The following is a 15,125-nucleotide window of genomic DNA, read 5'->3' as shown; positions in this document are numbered from 1 at the left end:
GGAGGAGGTCAATGGGGGAAAAAAAAGGAGACATATGTACTACTCTTTGTAATACCTTAAACAATAAAATAAAAAATATGTATAATAAAATTAATTATTAATTAATATACATTTCAAAAAGTAAAAGTAAAAAATAAAGATGATAATATTGAAAACAAAAAGTATCAAGGTCATGAAAGACAAAGAGTCAGTAACTGCAGAAAACGATGAGGAGACTAAGAAGAAATAACTAACTGCTATAACTACCTATGATCCTCACTAGGACCTTGGGAATGAAAACTGACATTAACAGAAAAACTGGTAAATTCAAATAAGGTCTGTAGTTAGTTAATGTTGACTACTTGATTATGATAAGAGAGATGTTAGCGTTAGGGTAAACTGGGTTAGGGGTATATGGAATTCTTTTTTTTTTTTAATGAAACTTTGTATTATTTTCCCTATAAGTCCAATATTCATTTGAAATCAATTTAACGTTTAAAAATTAAAAATGATAACATTTTAATAGCAAAAATATTTAAATGCAAATAAATAGTAAATGTTACTACTTTTTAATTTTTGCAAATAAAGGCAATGGCACTCTATATGTCCAACAATGGCAGAATGGCTTAAAAAAATTAAAGAACAAACTTTCATACAACCACTAAGATCATATTTCTTAGAAGAATCCAAAGAATATTCAAAGTAGAATGTTCAGTGAGAAAAGAGGAATACGTGTCTGTATTCACCATTTGGTTTTGATTTGATATACTCTATACTATCTGAGGAGGAAAATATTCCAAATACATGTCTCTTTCTAAACTTTCCTCCCCCAAATAAACATTATTTTAAAGTAAAAACATAAAAGTTTGTTTTATGCTAATAAATTGAGGAATAACTACATTTTTAAAATTTTGTTTTGCTACCAACTTTTCTATTGACATGGGTTTGTTAAGAAATTATGAAAACAAATGGTGAAGGGAGTCAAAGGTAAAAAAATTCCACCCATAAAATAAGTCATAGCAATGTAATTTACAGCATTGTAACCACAGTTAAAAATAGCCCTGGCCATTGTGGCTCAGTGGTAGAGCGTCTGCCTGCTCACCAAAGGGTCTCGGGTTTGATTGATGCTCGAGGGAACCTTCCTCAGTTGCAGGTTTGTTCCCTGGCCCTGGTTGGGGCACCTCCTGGAGGCAACCAATTGATGTGTCTCTCTCACATCCATGTTTCTCTCCCAGCCTCCTCCTTCCTTTCTACTCTCTAGAAATCAATGGAAAAAGTATCCTCAGGTGAGGATTAACAAAATAACAATAACAACAACATACTGAATATTTGAAAGTTGCTAAGATATTAAAATTTCTTATTAAAAAAAACTCCATACATATGGTGATAGTTGTTAACTAGACTTACTATGGTTATCGTTTTGCAATATATACAAATAATCAAATCTTTATGTTGTACACCGAAAATTCATATATTGTCAATTATACCCCAATAAAAGTAATTAATTAAGAAAAAGAAATGGGTCTTTCTTATCACAGCCTGTACACATTGCAAATCTGTGACTACATAAATGATGGCTGTTGTTTTAAAAAAAGTTATGGAAACAGGTATTGAAGTAACCCAAACCACCTTTAGTATTTGAGGCCTAACAGGAAGATAGCTGCATTTGAGCTTTACCATATAGTATTTAAAAAATCAATAATGCCATAGTCATATGATTTAACTGTAACCAACCACAATCTCAATTCAAGATAAATATTTTCTCCAAATATTTGCCCTTCAAAAAATGGAAAATATTCACTTGCATTTTCTAAAATAGTACTTTAACAGAAATATAAAGTTAATACTGATAACACTTTCTTAGGGGACAACTCTGGTTAATTACCACAATTTCAGAGCCCAGGTTTCATGTCATTCAACATTAACTGATTAAAATAATTCGGCAACAGGGAATTTTAATATCTTATAAAATAGTTTGGAAAGATATCAAATACAACAGTAAGGCATTAGACTGGGATTAAGAAGACCTATACATTTATTTATGAAACCTTGGGCAAGAAACTTCTGAGCTTCAAGTTAGTCACCTTTCAAATTTAAATGTACTTGCACTTTAAATATACTTGCATTACACAGTACATATATGTTTCAAATGTACTTGAAATTCACAGTGCATGTATGAATTAAATCAAGTACTTGACTAATAAAGACAAAGTATTATACACCATTCTATAAATTTATAGACTGACTATAGTTATGTCAGTCTGATATAGCCCCAACTTCTTATTGCTGGGGTTGAATTAGAACCCAGGTCTGATTACAAAGCCTATGCCCTTAGGCTATAACACACTGACTTTATAGGTGATAATAGATCCCTGCTATCTAAAGGAGATGCTGAAGTATAGAGATATTCCATGAAAAAGTAAACAAACAAAAACATGACATAAAATAAAAAACTATAATTTATTAAAAAGTTGCTTCCAAAATTCAGAGTAAATTCCCTTAAAGTGGATTCTCAATTCATTCCAGACTACATCTGTCATTCTTAACTTAAACTGCACATTAGAATCACTTGGGAGAGTTGTTTAAAATGCATCATTTCAGGACCCACCCAGACCAATTGGTAAAATCTCTCCTTTAAATATTCTCCAAGATTGGGAAACACCAATTGAGGTGCTTTGATTTAAAAACTATGCCCATATAAATAAAACACTGTAATTTAGAAAGTTTTAGTTTCTAACTTTTATAACACCAAAGATATCACCCCAAACTTTGTTTTTTTTCTGTCTGAGTCCAATGCTGGAAAGATTTCTCTAGCAAACTGAATTAAATAACTAAGTTTCTTTTTTCGGTTTTCTATTCTCCAAATGCCAAACAGCTTACGATAAGCATTAGAAAACTACTGACTTAATGTGATTCCAACTAATAGCAAATAATCTTTATATTTTGGATAGCTTTCCATCTATAGTAGCATTCAATATAGCTTATGGAACCTTAGAAGCCAAAATTGAGAGTTAGTAGTTCGGGTAAAATCTCTCATTTTAGAAATAAAGAAAATGAGGCTCAGAGAGGTTTGACAATGGTTAAGAGCAAAGCAAAATCAGCAGTCAAATCTCTTGCTTCAATCTAAGTCTTTTAAATACTAATTCAGGGCTCATTTCACTATTAATCATTACTTCAGAATGCTAAAACCACAGAAAAGAATTCGCAAAGGGGGAGGAGGGAGTTGGTGGGAGGTAGGTGTCTGCCCAAAGATATTCTTATTTTTTATGATATATAACATCTTCAAAATATAAATGGAAGTTGCATTTATTTAGCCATAGTTTTAAAAGGCTGTAGTCTTCCTTTTCATTTTTATGTAGGCTAAAATTAAATTTAATAACTCTTCTATAAAAGATACCACCTCAAAATATCAATTTTTAGTGCCAAGAGGTAGGTAAATTACCTTATAGTAATAAGATATAAAATACAGAAAAAAATAAACTGTTAGTACTAAAAATATTTGGATTCAATTGTGGTGGTAAGCCTGATTATTTGCAAGAAAATGTATAGGTGCTTTGGTAGTTGTTTCCCTTACTGCCAAAAGAACATAAGAAAAATTTACTATTTCTCTAAGGCCAATGTCAAATAGCTTATTATAAACATGAAAAAAAAAACCAGAGTTAATTTGATTTTAACTTATAGCAAAGACTCTATATTTTGGGTAACTTTTTGTGTTAATACTCTAACTCCTTGGTTTCAGGACCGCTTCACATATTTAACAATTACTGAAGACCCAAAAGAGTTTTTTATTCAGGTGGGACATATTCATTAATATTTGCCATATTAGAAATTAAAACAGAAAAATTTAAAAATATGTATTAATTTTATTTTAAACTATAATAAACCCATGGTAGATTAACATAAGTAATTTTTATGACTATCTTGAAAACAAAAAAAAATTAAAGAGTAGCAAATCTCTTTAGTGTCTAGCTTAATCAAAACCTGCTATAGTCTCATATCTACTTCTGCTTTTAATTTGCTAGGAAATGTTTGGTTGAAAAATATAAAGAAAATCTGGCTTTATAAATATATATAGTTGAAAGGGGGAGTATTTTAATAGCACTTTAGGATAACTGTAAGTGCACTTCTTTAATACTACACCAAAACTCAACAGTTGGTATTTTCTTAAAGGTTTGTTGGAATGCAAAATCTTACTCTTTATCACTAAACTTTGTACTTTGTTACATTAAAATCTATTAGTCTATCTTACACTTTGAAAGGATCTTTCTTTCAGGCATAATTTTGTAACATCATGCATTGGTTATATGGAAAATACTGGCTTCTTTGAACTATGCAGATCATCCAAATCTTGACAGAGTTCAGTATACAGTAACAAAAAAATCTTAATTATTAATACTACCCATCAGAAAAGTCTTTAAGTACTGGGAAGCTGTCAAGATCATGGTAGCAGATACAAGTTTTCAAAAATTCTAATTTTTGCTTGAAAGCTCAAATTTTACTCTTCACAGAAATACTATCAGCGGTTTTCCTATGTGACAGGTGCCTTTTTCAATTTTTTGGAAATGTTTGCCAAATAACCAAGATTAAGTAACTCATTGTGTGTGGTGAACAGACTCAAAAGTGGCCTCCATGACCCCTCCGCTCTGGTATTCATGTTCTATGTGATTCCCTTTTAGTGCAGGCAAGACATGTTACTTGCTTCTAACCAAAAGAATACAGCCAAGGTGACAAGATACACAATTTTTGTATGTGATCACATTATGTAAGATTTTAATGCCACCCTGTTAAGGATTCTCTTTCTCTTTCGGACTTTGAGGAAGCAAAAGCCATGTTGGGAAGACCCACCTGAAAAAAAGCCAGCCAAAAGCCAGTAAAATACTGAGACTCTCAGTATGACAACCCTTAAGGAACAAGTGCTGCCAATACCATGAGAACTTAGAAACAGATACTTCCCCAGCTGAGCTTCAGATGAGACTTCAACCTCAGATCCCACACCTTGAATGTAGCCTTGTGAGATCTTGAAGCAGAGGATCTAGCTAAGCCATGAACTGACTACTAACGCACAAAAAGTATGAGATAAGAAATGTGTGTGGTTTTAAACCACATGTTTATGGTAACATTTCTACACAAAAATAAATAATACACCATGGGTTGTCAGTCATTCTTTCAAGTAAAAATGTTCTTCTGTTTTTAAAAAGTGGGTAGTTTAGCTTACAATTCAATACACAAGTGATTTTCCTCAAAATATATCATACTTCAGACACAGAAGTGCTTTATGCATACTACCCATTTCACTACACAAAATATTTTTTAAAGACACATATTCAAAATTAGAATTAACAAAGTAGTTCAATACTTCCTCAGGTAAATTGAGTATGACTGTAATATTTTTTACTGTGAATGCATGGTAGTGACTAATACAAAAACTACTAGTACAGCTTGATACCACTGTCTTGAGGCACAAGCAGTTTACTCACCATTGCTTTTATAAGTGCAAATGTCAACATGGTGAAAAGGTAAATAGTGTCTTTGTATTATTATTACAATAAATGTCAACATAGTGAAAAAGGCAAATAGTGTCTTTCTATTTTTGTGATAATAGTGTTGATTTTCAAACTCATGAAAGAATCTCAGAAGAAACTCCAGGGCCTGAAAATTGCACTTTGAAAATGGTCACACGAAAGCAATGCTACCATTTTTTTTTTTTAACACGTAAGCGCCATGGCAGTCACCGGTGACTGATACTATACTTTCCATCTGGAAGACAAAACAGGCTGGGCGCTTAATGTGTTAAAGTATACATTTATGTACAACATATATATATAAATACACATGAACTATGGGTTAGTCTGAGTAAAATTCCAAATCTATCATTTGCCAGCTCTGTGGCACTAGTGAATTATTGAACCTCTGTGAGCCTCAATTTCCTCAAATATAAAATAGGGTAACAATAGTGCCTACATCACAGGATATTTAAGAATTAAATCAGATTAACTTATATATTATATATATATATATGTCATTTAGCACAAAGCCTTACACATATTAACAGTTCAATAAATTTTAACTATTACCATTAACTAGTACTTTTTGTTGAGGTTGTTTTTTTTTTTAATACTATAAAGGTACGTTTTCAGAATAAAAAGCTATGATAGGCTCTCAATAATTTTCCCAATTAAGAATGAAGAATACTTGGTGCATTTTATAATCTTAGACAGTTTGCCATTATGCAATATTCATTACTGATTATGCTTTTATTCATGTTTTGATAGCACAGTTTTTAATACTGTACCTATTTAATTTAATCATATTACTAAGAAACAGGTTGGATAGTTAGTTCCTGCAGTTATTGCTTTGGGTACTGGTTGAGCTCTTAATGGTGACATTTTCTGAGCTCTTAATGGTGACATTTTCTGATGCTGATAATGCTTCTACCCATGCTAGTTCAGAATTTTAATTGGGTATTGTTGACATTTATAAATAATATCCAATGTATACCTGAGCTGACTGTGTAGTTTCAGAAACACTTACAGGTTTAGACAAAGGCTGAACAATAACAGAATTATCTGAAGATCTAGATTCAGGATGAAAATTTACTGGCGAGGCAGCCACTGGATTTGATGTTGGGTTCGTGTAGTGTTGACTTGTAGGCTTGAATGCAGCAGTAATACCTGTATTTCAAAATTACACAATATATTAAATATATTTCTATATAATCAATGATATCAAAATACTTCTCTTTAAAATTAAAAGAGTAAAATAATACTGTACCCCGACTGAGTGCGCCATTCTTTATTCCTCTTGAATATGAGCTGGGGTTTACTCTATTTAAAATATCTGAAAAAAATTGAATTTATTTTAAAATTCATTTGTTTGAATGAAATATATATTAAGATAATAGAAATCATGAATTGAAAACAAATAGATTCCTGGAAGAAGTTATAAGTTATCACTATTTTAAAATACAGTTAAACTTATTTATTTATTTACTAAAGGGACAAAATTACAAGCTTTAATTGTTGCATAGTATTAGAACAACCTTTTTAACTATAACTCAAAATCCAAAGGCCAAAAATAAAAAATTGATAAATCTGACTATATAAGTCAAACCTTTTACATGGCAAAGAAATATTCCACATTATTAATATACAACTTATAATTGAAGTATATGTCTTTCTTTGAGTGATGATAGGGTTGTATGTACACTCAGGTTCCTATTACTCAAAATCAAAATCTTGTCCAAGCTCCATATCCCATTCACATCCCTAAAAGCTTTGAAGTGACCTTATAAGGGATCTCATTGGATTATCTGCACCATTACTCTTGATTTCTGAAAGGGAAACTATCAGAGACTACAAACTAAAATGAACCTACAGTTTACCAGAGTATCTTATAACTTAAGGAGTTTCAAATCTACCACTATAGCAGAAGTCAATGTGAGTCTAATATGACTTTCAGGATCAGTTTAAACTTCCTTATTCTTACATGCATATAAACTCTGTAACTCTTAGGTTACTCAATAATCAAACTAAAATTTGGAAGAGTGGGTTTTGCCTAAAATTGTTGGTTAGAAAAAGGTAAAAGCACAAACACTCCAAATATCATTAAAATGTCCTTTTCTTCTATCCCAGTAAAAAATAACCAGATCTCATAAAATAATCCTATAAAGTAAGGGGCCACACAGAAGTAGGGTTATTATCTGATAATGACAATGTAGTGTCTATAACTAAGCACTACATATGTCTTATTGAATAAACAACTCTGCTCCAATAACTTAACACCATTTTCATTCTGAAATTCATGATTAAGTATTTACCAAACCAACGAAGAACTATTATTAAAGTACTTTTTAGTGGTTGTATTCTACAAAACACAGATTTTCCCCTTCTTTCTGGTAATTCTATGTAAACATTCAAACCATATTCCATGTTAACATTTTATGGCCTACACATAACCAACAATACAATCATTTAAATTCTGTATCTTTAACAATTCAGAAAAGAAATTCTACTGGGGGTCAATCTCCTTTTTGACATAATTATTTTAAAACTAGAGGCCCGGTGCACGAATTCGTGCACCACTGTGGTTCCTCAGCCTGGCCTGCGGGATCAGGCAGAAACTGGCTCTCCGACATCCCCCGAGGGCTCCTGGATTGTGAAAGGGCGCAGGCCAGGCTAAGGGACCCCACTGGTGCACGATCGGGGCTGGAGAGGGACACAGGAGGTTGGCCAGCCAGGGAGGGACCACAGGAGGGCTCCAGTGTGTGTCTGGCCTGTCTCGCTCAGCCCCAATCAGTCAGACCCCAGCAGCAAGCTAACCTACAGGTAAGAGCATCTACCCCCTGGTGGTCAGTGCACGTCATAGCAAGCAGTTGAGCGGCCTTAGCATATCATTAACATATTACGCTTTGATTGGTTGAACGGACAACCGGACGACCTGACACTTAGCATATTAGGCTTTTATTATATAGGACTAGTATACACTATTCTAGTTGAACACTGTTAAATCATGTTCAATCAGTATAAAATCAACTTGAATCTTAACTGTCATGTTTTCAATAAGAGAATTTCAATAACAATTTTACAATATGGTAATATTCCAGTATAAAATAATCACAATTACTAGAAACAATAATTAAAGAGAATATATAATTATGTTCTACTATCATCAACAAGTATCATTCAATTTATAATCAAAGTGGCACTCCAATTAGAACCTCCATGAGAGATTATTAATGTGCCAGAGGAAGTGGTATTGAGAATTCAATTGTTATTATCCCTCTGATAAAACTGAATAAAAGTGCCCCTTACAAGTTTAGGGACAACAGAAGAAAGTATCAGGCTTTCCAAATATTTTAAAGTAACCTCTTTTTTTTTTTAAGGGCAAAGAGCAAGGGATTCTTTTTAAAAAATACCTGCATTTTTATTGATTTTAGAGACAGAGGACGGGAGAGGGGGAGAGGGATAAAAATATGGATGGGCTGCCACCTGAACACCCCTACTGGGGATCTTGCAACCCAGGCATATACCCTTACCAGGAATCGAACCAGTGACCACTCAATGCATGGGACAACACTTAATCCCCTGAATTACACCGGCAGGGCTAAAGTAGCCTCTTAATCACACTTTTAAGCATTATCTTGGTAAGAAAATCTAACATTCATACATTACTTCTCTACACTTCTATATATTTTTGAGCGAATATTTTAAAAGGTGTTATTGCTCTTTGCTTGAACATTATAACAAGGTCAAATACAATTACTCTAACTGAAATCTAGTATCTACAAAGGTATCAAGATGTTCTGTTAAAAAACCATAAAGATTTAAGTTTTAACTAACTGCTATGTCATCCAAATATAGTAGCTGTAGACAGTGCCCTTCTCTTTCATGAATATAAATGCAAGTTGCTGGAAAATGGATGTGATCAGAAGCAACTATTAGCATACAGGCCAGAGACTGCAATCATTCACTGCCCATACATTTTGTATCTATGAATGGATGACACTGCTATAAGGCAGTTGCCTAGAATTGAGAACCCCTATCTAAGAATAACACAAACTTATTTAGTACATTCTGACATTTTAAACAAAGTATTCTAAACCCTTTTTTCCCTCTACTTCTGAGTTTAAGTGGGAAAAAAAAGAATACATATATAAATAGAAAATTTAGCTCCATAAAAATTATGATTTCTAATAACAAAAGACCTCCAATGTCACCAGCTAATCTTAGTCCATTTCTTTTACTCAGATCTGATATTTTAACCTAACTCCTCCCTCAAGTACCCAATTACATCCCCACCCTGTTTCTAAAAGTCTTACTTATCTCCCACCCAATCTTTCATTCCCAACTCTTTACAGAGAAGCAAGGACATAAGTACCTCCTAAGCCAGTTTGTAAATTTTTTCCATTAGAAACAGTATTTTATAAAACTTGGCTTCACTAAAAATAAATGCTTACTTGAAATTGCTGGTTTTGAACTTGCTATCTCTCCAACAAAGATCGGCTCATCATCATCATCATCATCCTCAACCTCTTTTACTTTTTTCTGCCAGGGTTCCAACTCTTCTTCTTCACATTCCATAAAGAGTTCTGCCATTTTTGACTTACCTAATTTTCAAAAGAAAAGCAAACCTTATTTTCAAAAAGAAAAATACATTTTTAATACATAGTATACTTAGGATCTACTTTAATAATCCTAGTAGCAATTTCTGAATTGATATTTGTAGTTAGTACATGGTAGCAATAGTGAGAAACTCAGAACTCATTCTCTTAGATGTTAGATAACTAGATAGATACATAGGTAGATAGAGATAGAAATAGGTAATGGCTGACTAGTTATTTACAGTGGACTGAAAATTTAGATACAATCTAAGTGAGTTTCAGTCATATGCCTGGAATATGAGTATATCTACAAAAATGATTTCACTTAATCATTATCTGAAAAAAGAATATTAACAAAAAGGAGATAAACTAAGAATAAGAGGCAATAGAAGCAATAGGCGGGGTTCTCTCTCTCAGGAGCATGCTCACACCTTTCCCTTCCTTCTCTCCTTCCCCGACCAAGCATGTAACCTTTACCTTTCTCTCTCCTAAGCTCCACTGGCCTTTCTTTTGCCTCTGTAACTTGTTTCCTAAAACCATTTCTTCTACGATTCACTTCTACCTCTGTGACTTTCTGCATAAACTTTTGCTTATAATTTGAAAAAATGAGGCAATAAGTGGGAAATATACTACAAAAACTGAACCAAATTTAGGAATGCCAGGCATAGATAGAGCAAAACAGGAATGAGGTGCTAGACAAAAATAGGGAACAAAATGAGGCTTATTCCATGCAGGGCAAATTTCTCACCTGAAGATACAGACCAAAGAGCATATAGTAAATAACAACAATCCTAGATGTTCTGACCAAACACTGAGTCCCCAGGAAGCATTTTAGTGCCTTGCTCTTACATGGATAGACAACCAATAAGCACCATTAATTTCAGGAAAACCTCCTGTTTTTCAGACCAAAGTCAATAAAACAGATAAAAGAATCCTAAGGAAAAGAGGCAATGCAGATAGCAAGAAAAATATTAGAAAAAACATATAATTAGCATATTTAGAGATAAAAGACAAGAAAGAATATTATAAAAAATAATATTCAGAAAACAAAATATAAGATTAAGAATATGATAATCAAAATTTTTCAACTCGGTTTAAAAAATACTGAAACCAAGAGCTGGTTCTTTTGAAAGCATAAACAAGATTGATCAACTTTTAGCCAGACTCATCAAGAAACAAAGAGAGGACCCAAATAAGTAAAATCCAAAATGAAAGCGGTGAAGTAACAACTGACATCACAGAAATACAAAGGATTATAGGAAAATACTATGAGCAACTATATGCCAACAAGCTGGACAATGTGGATGAAATGGACAAATTTCTTAAAAAAAAAACAATCTTCCCAAACTAAATCAAGAAGCAGCAGAAAACCTGAATAGGCCAATAAAAACTGAGGAAATAGAAGCAATAATCAAAAAACTCCCAGCAAACAAAAGCCCTCGTCAAAACGGCTTCACGGGGAAGTTTTACCAAACATTCAAAGAAGAACTAACACCTATCCTCCTCACACTATTCCCAAAAAATCCAGGAGGAAGGAATACTTTCAACCTCTTTTTCTGAGGCCAGCATAAAGACACTAGAAAAAAAGAGAATTAAAGGCCAATATCCCTGATGAACATATATGCTAAAATCCTCAACAAAATATTAGCAAATGAGATCCAGCGATATATTAAAAAGATCACACTATGACCAAGTGGGATTTATTCCAGGGATGCAACTATGGTAAAATATTCGCAAATCAAAAGAACTAACCCTGGAGATCCAAGATGGTGGCCAACAGGATGGCAGTGAGGGAGATAGTGTAGGAGTGAGTGAGAGAGCGAAAGGGGAATGTGTGGATGTTCGGGGAATATGTGTATGTGTGAGTGAGGGACAGTTATATTCCACAGGGCTGTCGGGGACTGGCGGACCAGGCTCCCCTGGCCGGGCAGCCTCTACTACCGCTGAAATCCTTCCCGGGAAGCCGGCTCTACCACAGAGACTGCACCATCTGAAGGGGAGAGCGACTGTGATCGGAAGCCCTGCCTTACCTTCACCGGGGGAAGACCTCGAATACCACCTGGGACCCTACAGCCACACTGGCCAGGGACCAGCTGTGAACCCACGAACACCAAGACTCCAGCCTGCCTGGCTGCAGGTACCTAAAAAGTTTGTCCAGGGGAGACAAGGTCGAGGCCAAATAGGCAGATGGGTCCTGCACCTTCTGACAGAGCCGATAGAAGAAACAGCTGAATCGAATAACATCCACCCAGAACTGGTGAATTAAACACAGCTGGTGAGGCAATCTGCAGACAGAAAGGTCAGAGATCGCCTGGAGAGAGGTGGGTACGGAGATCTGGGCTGGAGGAAGAGACGCACACAGCTGGGACTAAAGTTTCAGAGGGAGACTGTGCTGCACCAAATCCTCATCCCTTGGGGTCAGTGTAGCCCTGGAATGTGGTAAGGGGTCCATAGGGCTGCTAGCAGTGGGGGACTCTAGATCTAAGCTGTGGGAGGCTGTGCCCAGAAAGGCAACCTGAAGTTCTACACTGGTCACACAGTGTCGAAGGGAGAAAGACCTGAGGAGGCAGCATGGTTGCTCTGTCTTTATAATCTTCTTGCTTTTATTTGCTAAACCCAGTGCATAGGACAGGGGTGGGCAAACTTTTTGACTCGAGGGCCACAATGGGTTCTTAAACTGGACCAGAGGGCCGGAACAAAAGCATGGATGGAGTGTTTGTGTGAACTAATATAAATTCAAAGTAAACATCATTACATAAAAGGGTACGGTCTTTTTTTTTTTTAGTTTTATTCATTTCAAACGGGCTGGATCCAGCCCGCGGGCCGTAGTTTGCCCACGGCTGGCATAGGATCTTTCAATTAAAAACACTCACTGAGACTTCAGGGGACGGTGGTTTTTGTGGAAATTGGGGAGCAGAATAGAGATGATAAGGAAGCCAGCTCTGGGACAGCCCATCCCTCCAACCCTGAACAGACATTTTTCTCCTAAAGACCAGGCTCCTCCTAGCAGCAGAGCTGCACCCAGTCTTGAGCACGGCAGGGAAAGGAAGATTCTAAATACCCCCAGGGAGCCCTGGGGGACTGGGTTGAGGGGCCATTTGGTCCTGAAAACTAATACAGAAACACTGCCACCTAAGGTCCATGTCAGAAACAGACACTTGTGTAAATATGACTGAAAGCTGGTGGAAAAACAAAGTGGGCAGATTGATTCATACCAAGGTTGTGGCGTATGACACAGAGCAGTGGTGGATCAATGGGAAATTCAACACTGTGCTGACTATCTGACAGGAAACACAGAACAGTGGAAAGGGGTGTTAAGCCATGCCCCATGGGACACTGAAGCTACGCTGAAGTGAACAAACTTCACTTCTTCACTTTTTCATTTTTTATCTTTTACTTAAGAAACCAAAAATTTTTTTCACTTTATAAATTATTATTTATTATTATTTTTTACCTTTCTTTAATTTTTATTTTTTTGGATTAGTGTTCTACATTCTACTTTTATTCATTTTTTATCATTATTTTTATCTCAATTTTTTTCCTTAAGCCAACACTTCCTCACTTTTCCCTTTCTCATCCTTTCTCATCTCCTGCTCCTGCTTTAGTTTTTCTCTATCCTTTCTTTTTACTCCTTGTTAAAAATTGATCTTTATCTGCTTTATTGACACATTAATATTAAAGTAGTCGCTCTTGGCCTACTCATATATCTAATTTCCTCTCCGCTGCTCCACGTCCATGCACACTTTTCTCTTTCTTTGCTAGCCATTTTTTTTTCTTTTTTTTCTTTCTTTCTTGTTGTTGTTTGTCTGTTTTTTGTTGTTGTTTGTTTTATGCTTTTTTCCCTCTCCTCGCTTGTTCTCTTTGTCTAATAGCTTAATTAGTTTCTATCATCAACTCAGATCTATCTGCTCTCTATTCTCCTTTTCCAAAAATAGATGAATACATAGATAGAAAGATTAAAGGGGAAATTTATATATATTTCCTTTTATATATATATTTTTAATATATATTTTAAAATTATTTTTCTCAATTATTATTTTCTACTTTTTTTGAGTATTTTGTTTTTTACTTCTTATACACTCTTTCTCTTTCTACCTCCTCTATACTGAATCATGGCCATTTCCCCATTCATTCAATTCCTTTACCTTACCATCTGGAAATAAGCTCTGCCTCTTCAGATTCAGCTTCCCTCCTTCTTTAATGGGTTTTGTTTGCATTTTTTGTATTAGTTGTCAGTTTTTTTGGAGTTTTCTCCCCATATACATATTTTTTTCTTCCCCTTCTTTTTTCTTTTTCTTTTCTTTCTTACCTTTTTTCCTTTTCTCAATATCATTTTTGCGCTCTTTCCTGTCCCCTAATTCTCTTTTATCTGGTGGTCACCTTTATTTGGGGTTATTGGTATCATGAATACATTCGTGTTTCGTGCCCTCTGTGTTGTGTCTTGTCTAGTTGTACTTTGTGGCTTTAAGTCAACGTGGTAGAGAGTGAACCACATAACCAGACAACCTGAGAGGAGCAAAAATGGGGAGACAAAGAAATAGCCCCCATATGAAAGAAAAGGAGGAATCACTGGAAAAGGAAGTAAACGAAATGGAGGCAAGCAATTTGTCAGGAAATAATTCCAGAGCAATGGTCATAAGGACGCTGAAAAGGATGGAAAACAAATTCAACAACATATGTAAGAACCAAGAGGAAATGAAGAAAAACCAAGAAGAAACGAAGAATGACATACTTGCAATAAAGAACACAATAGAAAGCATCAACAGTAGACTAGAAGAAGTGGACATCACAAAAAAAGAGAACTACAGGCCAATATCCTTGATGAACATAGATGCTAAAATCCTCAACAAAATTCTAGCAAATCGGATCCAGCATTACATTAGAAAGATCATACACCATGACCAAGTAGGATTTATTCCGGGGATGCAAGGATGGTACAATATCCGCAAATCAATAAATGTGATACATCACATAAACAAACTGAGACAAAAATCACAGTATCAATCTATGCAAAAAAAAGCATTTGACAAAATCCAACACCCTTTCT

General features: G+C 34.8%; 1 protein-coding gene across 5 annotated transcripts in view; it reads right to left on the bottom strand.

Moving 5' to 3' along the window:
- Nucleotides 1-15,125, bottom strand: part of LOC102248425 (zinc finger protein 280D) — a 47,035-nt gene that overhangs the window by 10,330 nt on the left and 21,580 nt on the right. For all 5 annotated transcript variants that reach the window (XM_014540350.1, XM_014540352.1, XM_014540353.1 and 2 more), the window contains 3 exons: nt 9,935-10,084; nt 6,751-6,816; nt 6,511-6,650 (listed from right to left, as the gene is read on the bottom strand). In XM_014540350.1, coding sequence (XP_014395836.1) covers nt 6,511-6,650; nt 6,751-6,816; nt 9,935-10,084 — 356 coding nt within the window. The remainder of the gene's footprint in view (nt 1-6,510; nt 6,651-6,750; nt 6,817-9,934; nt 10,085-15,125) is intronic.

The sequence above is a fragment of the Myotis brandtii genome, unplaced genomic scaffold, assembly GCF_000412655.1.
Source record: "Myotis brandtii unplaced genomic scaffold, ASM41265v1 scaffold242, whole genome shotgun sequence".
NCBI lineage: Eukaryota > Metazoa > Chordata > Mammalia > Chiroptera > Vespertilionidae > Myotis > Myotis brandtii.
Note: the sequence above shows the minus strand (reverse complement) of the source record. Positions and strands in the feature narration are given on the sequence as shown.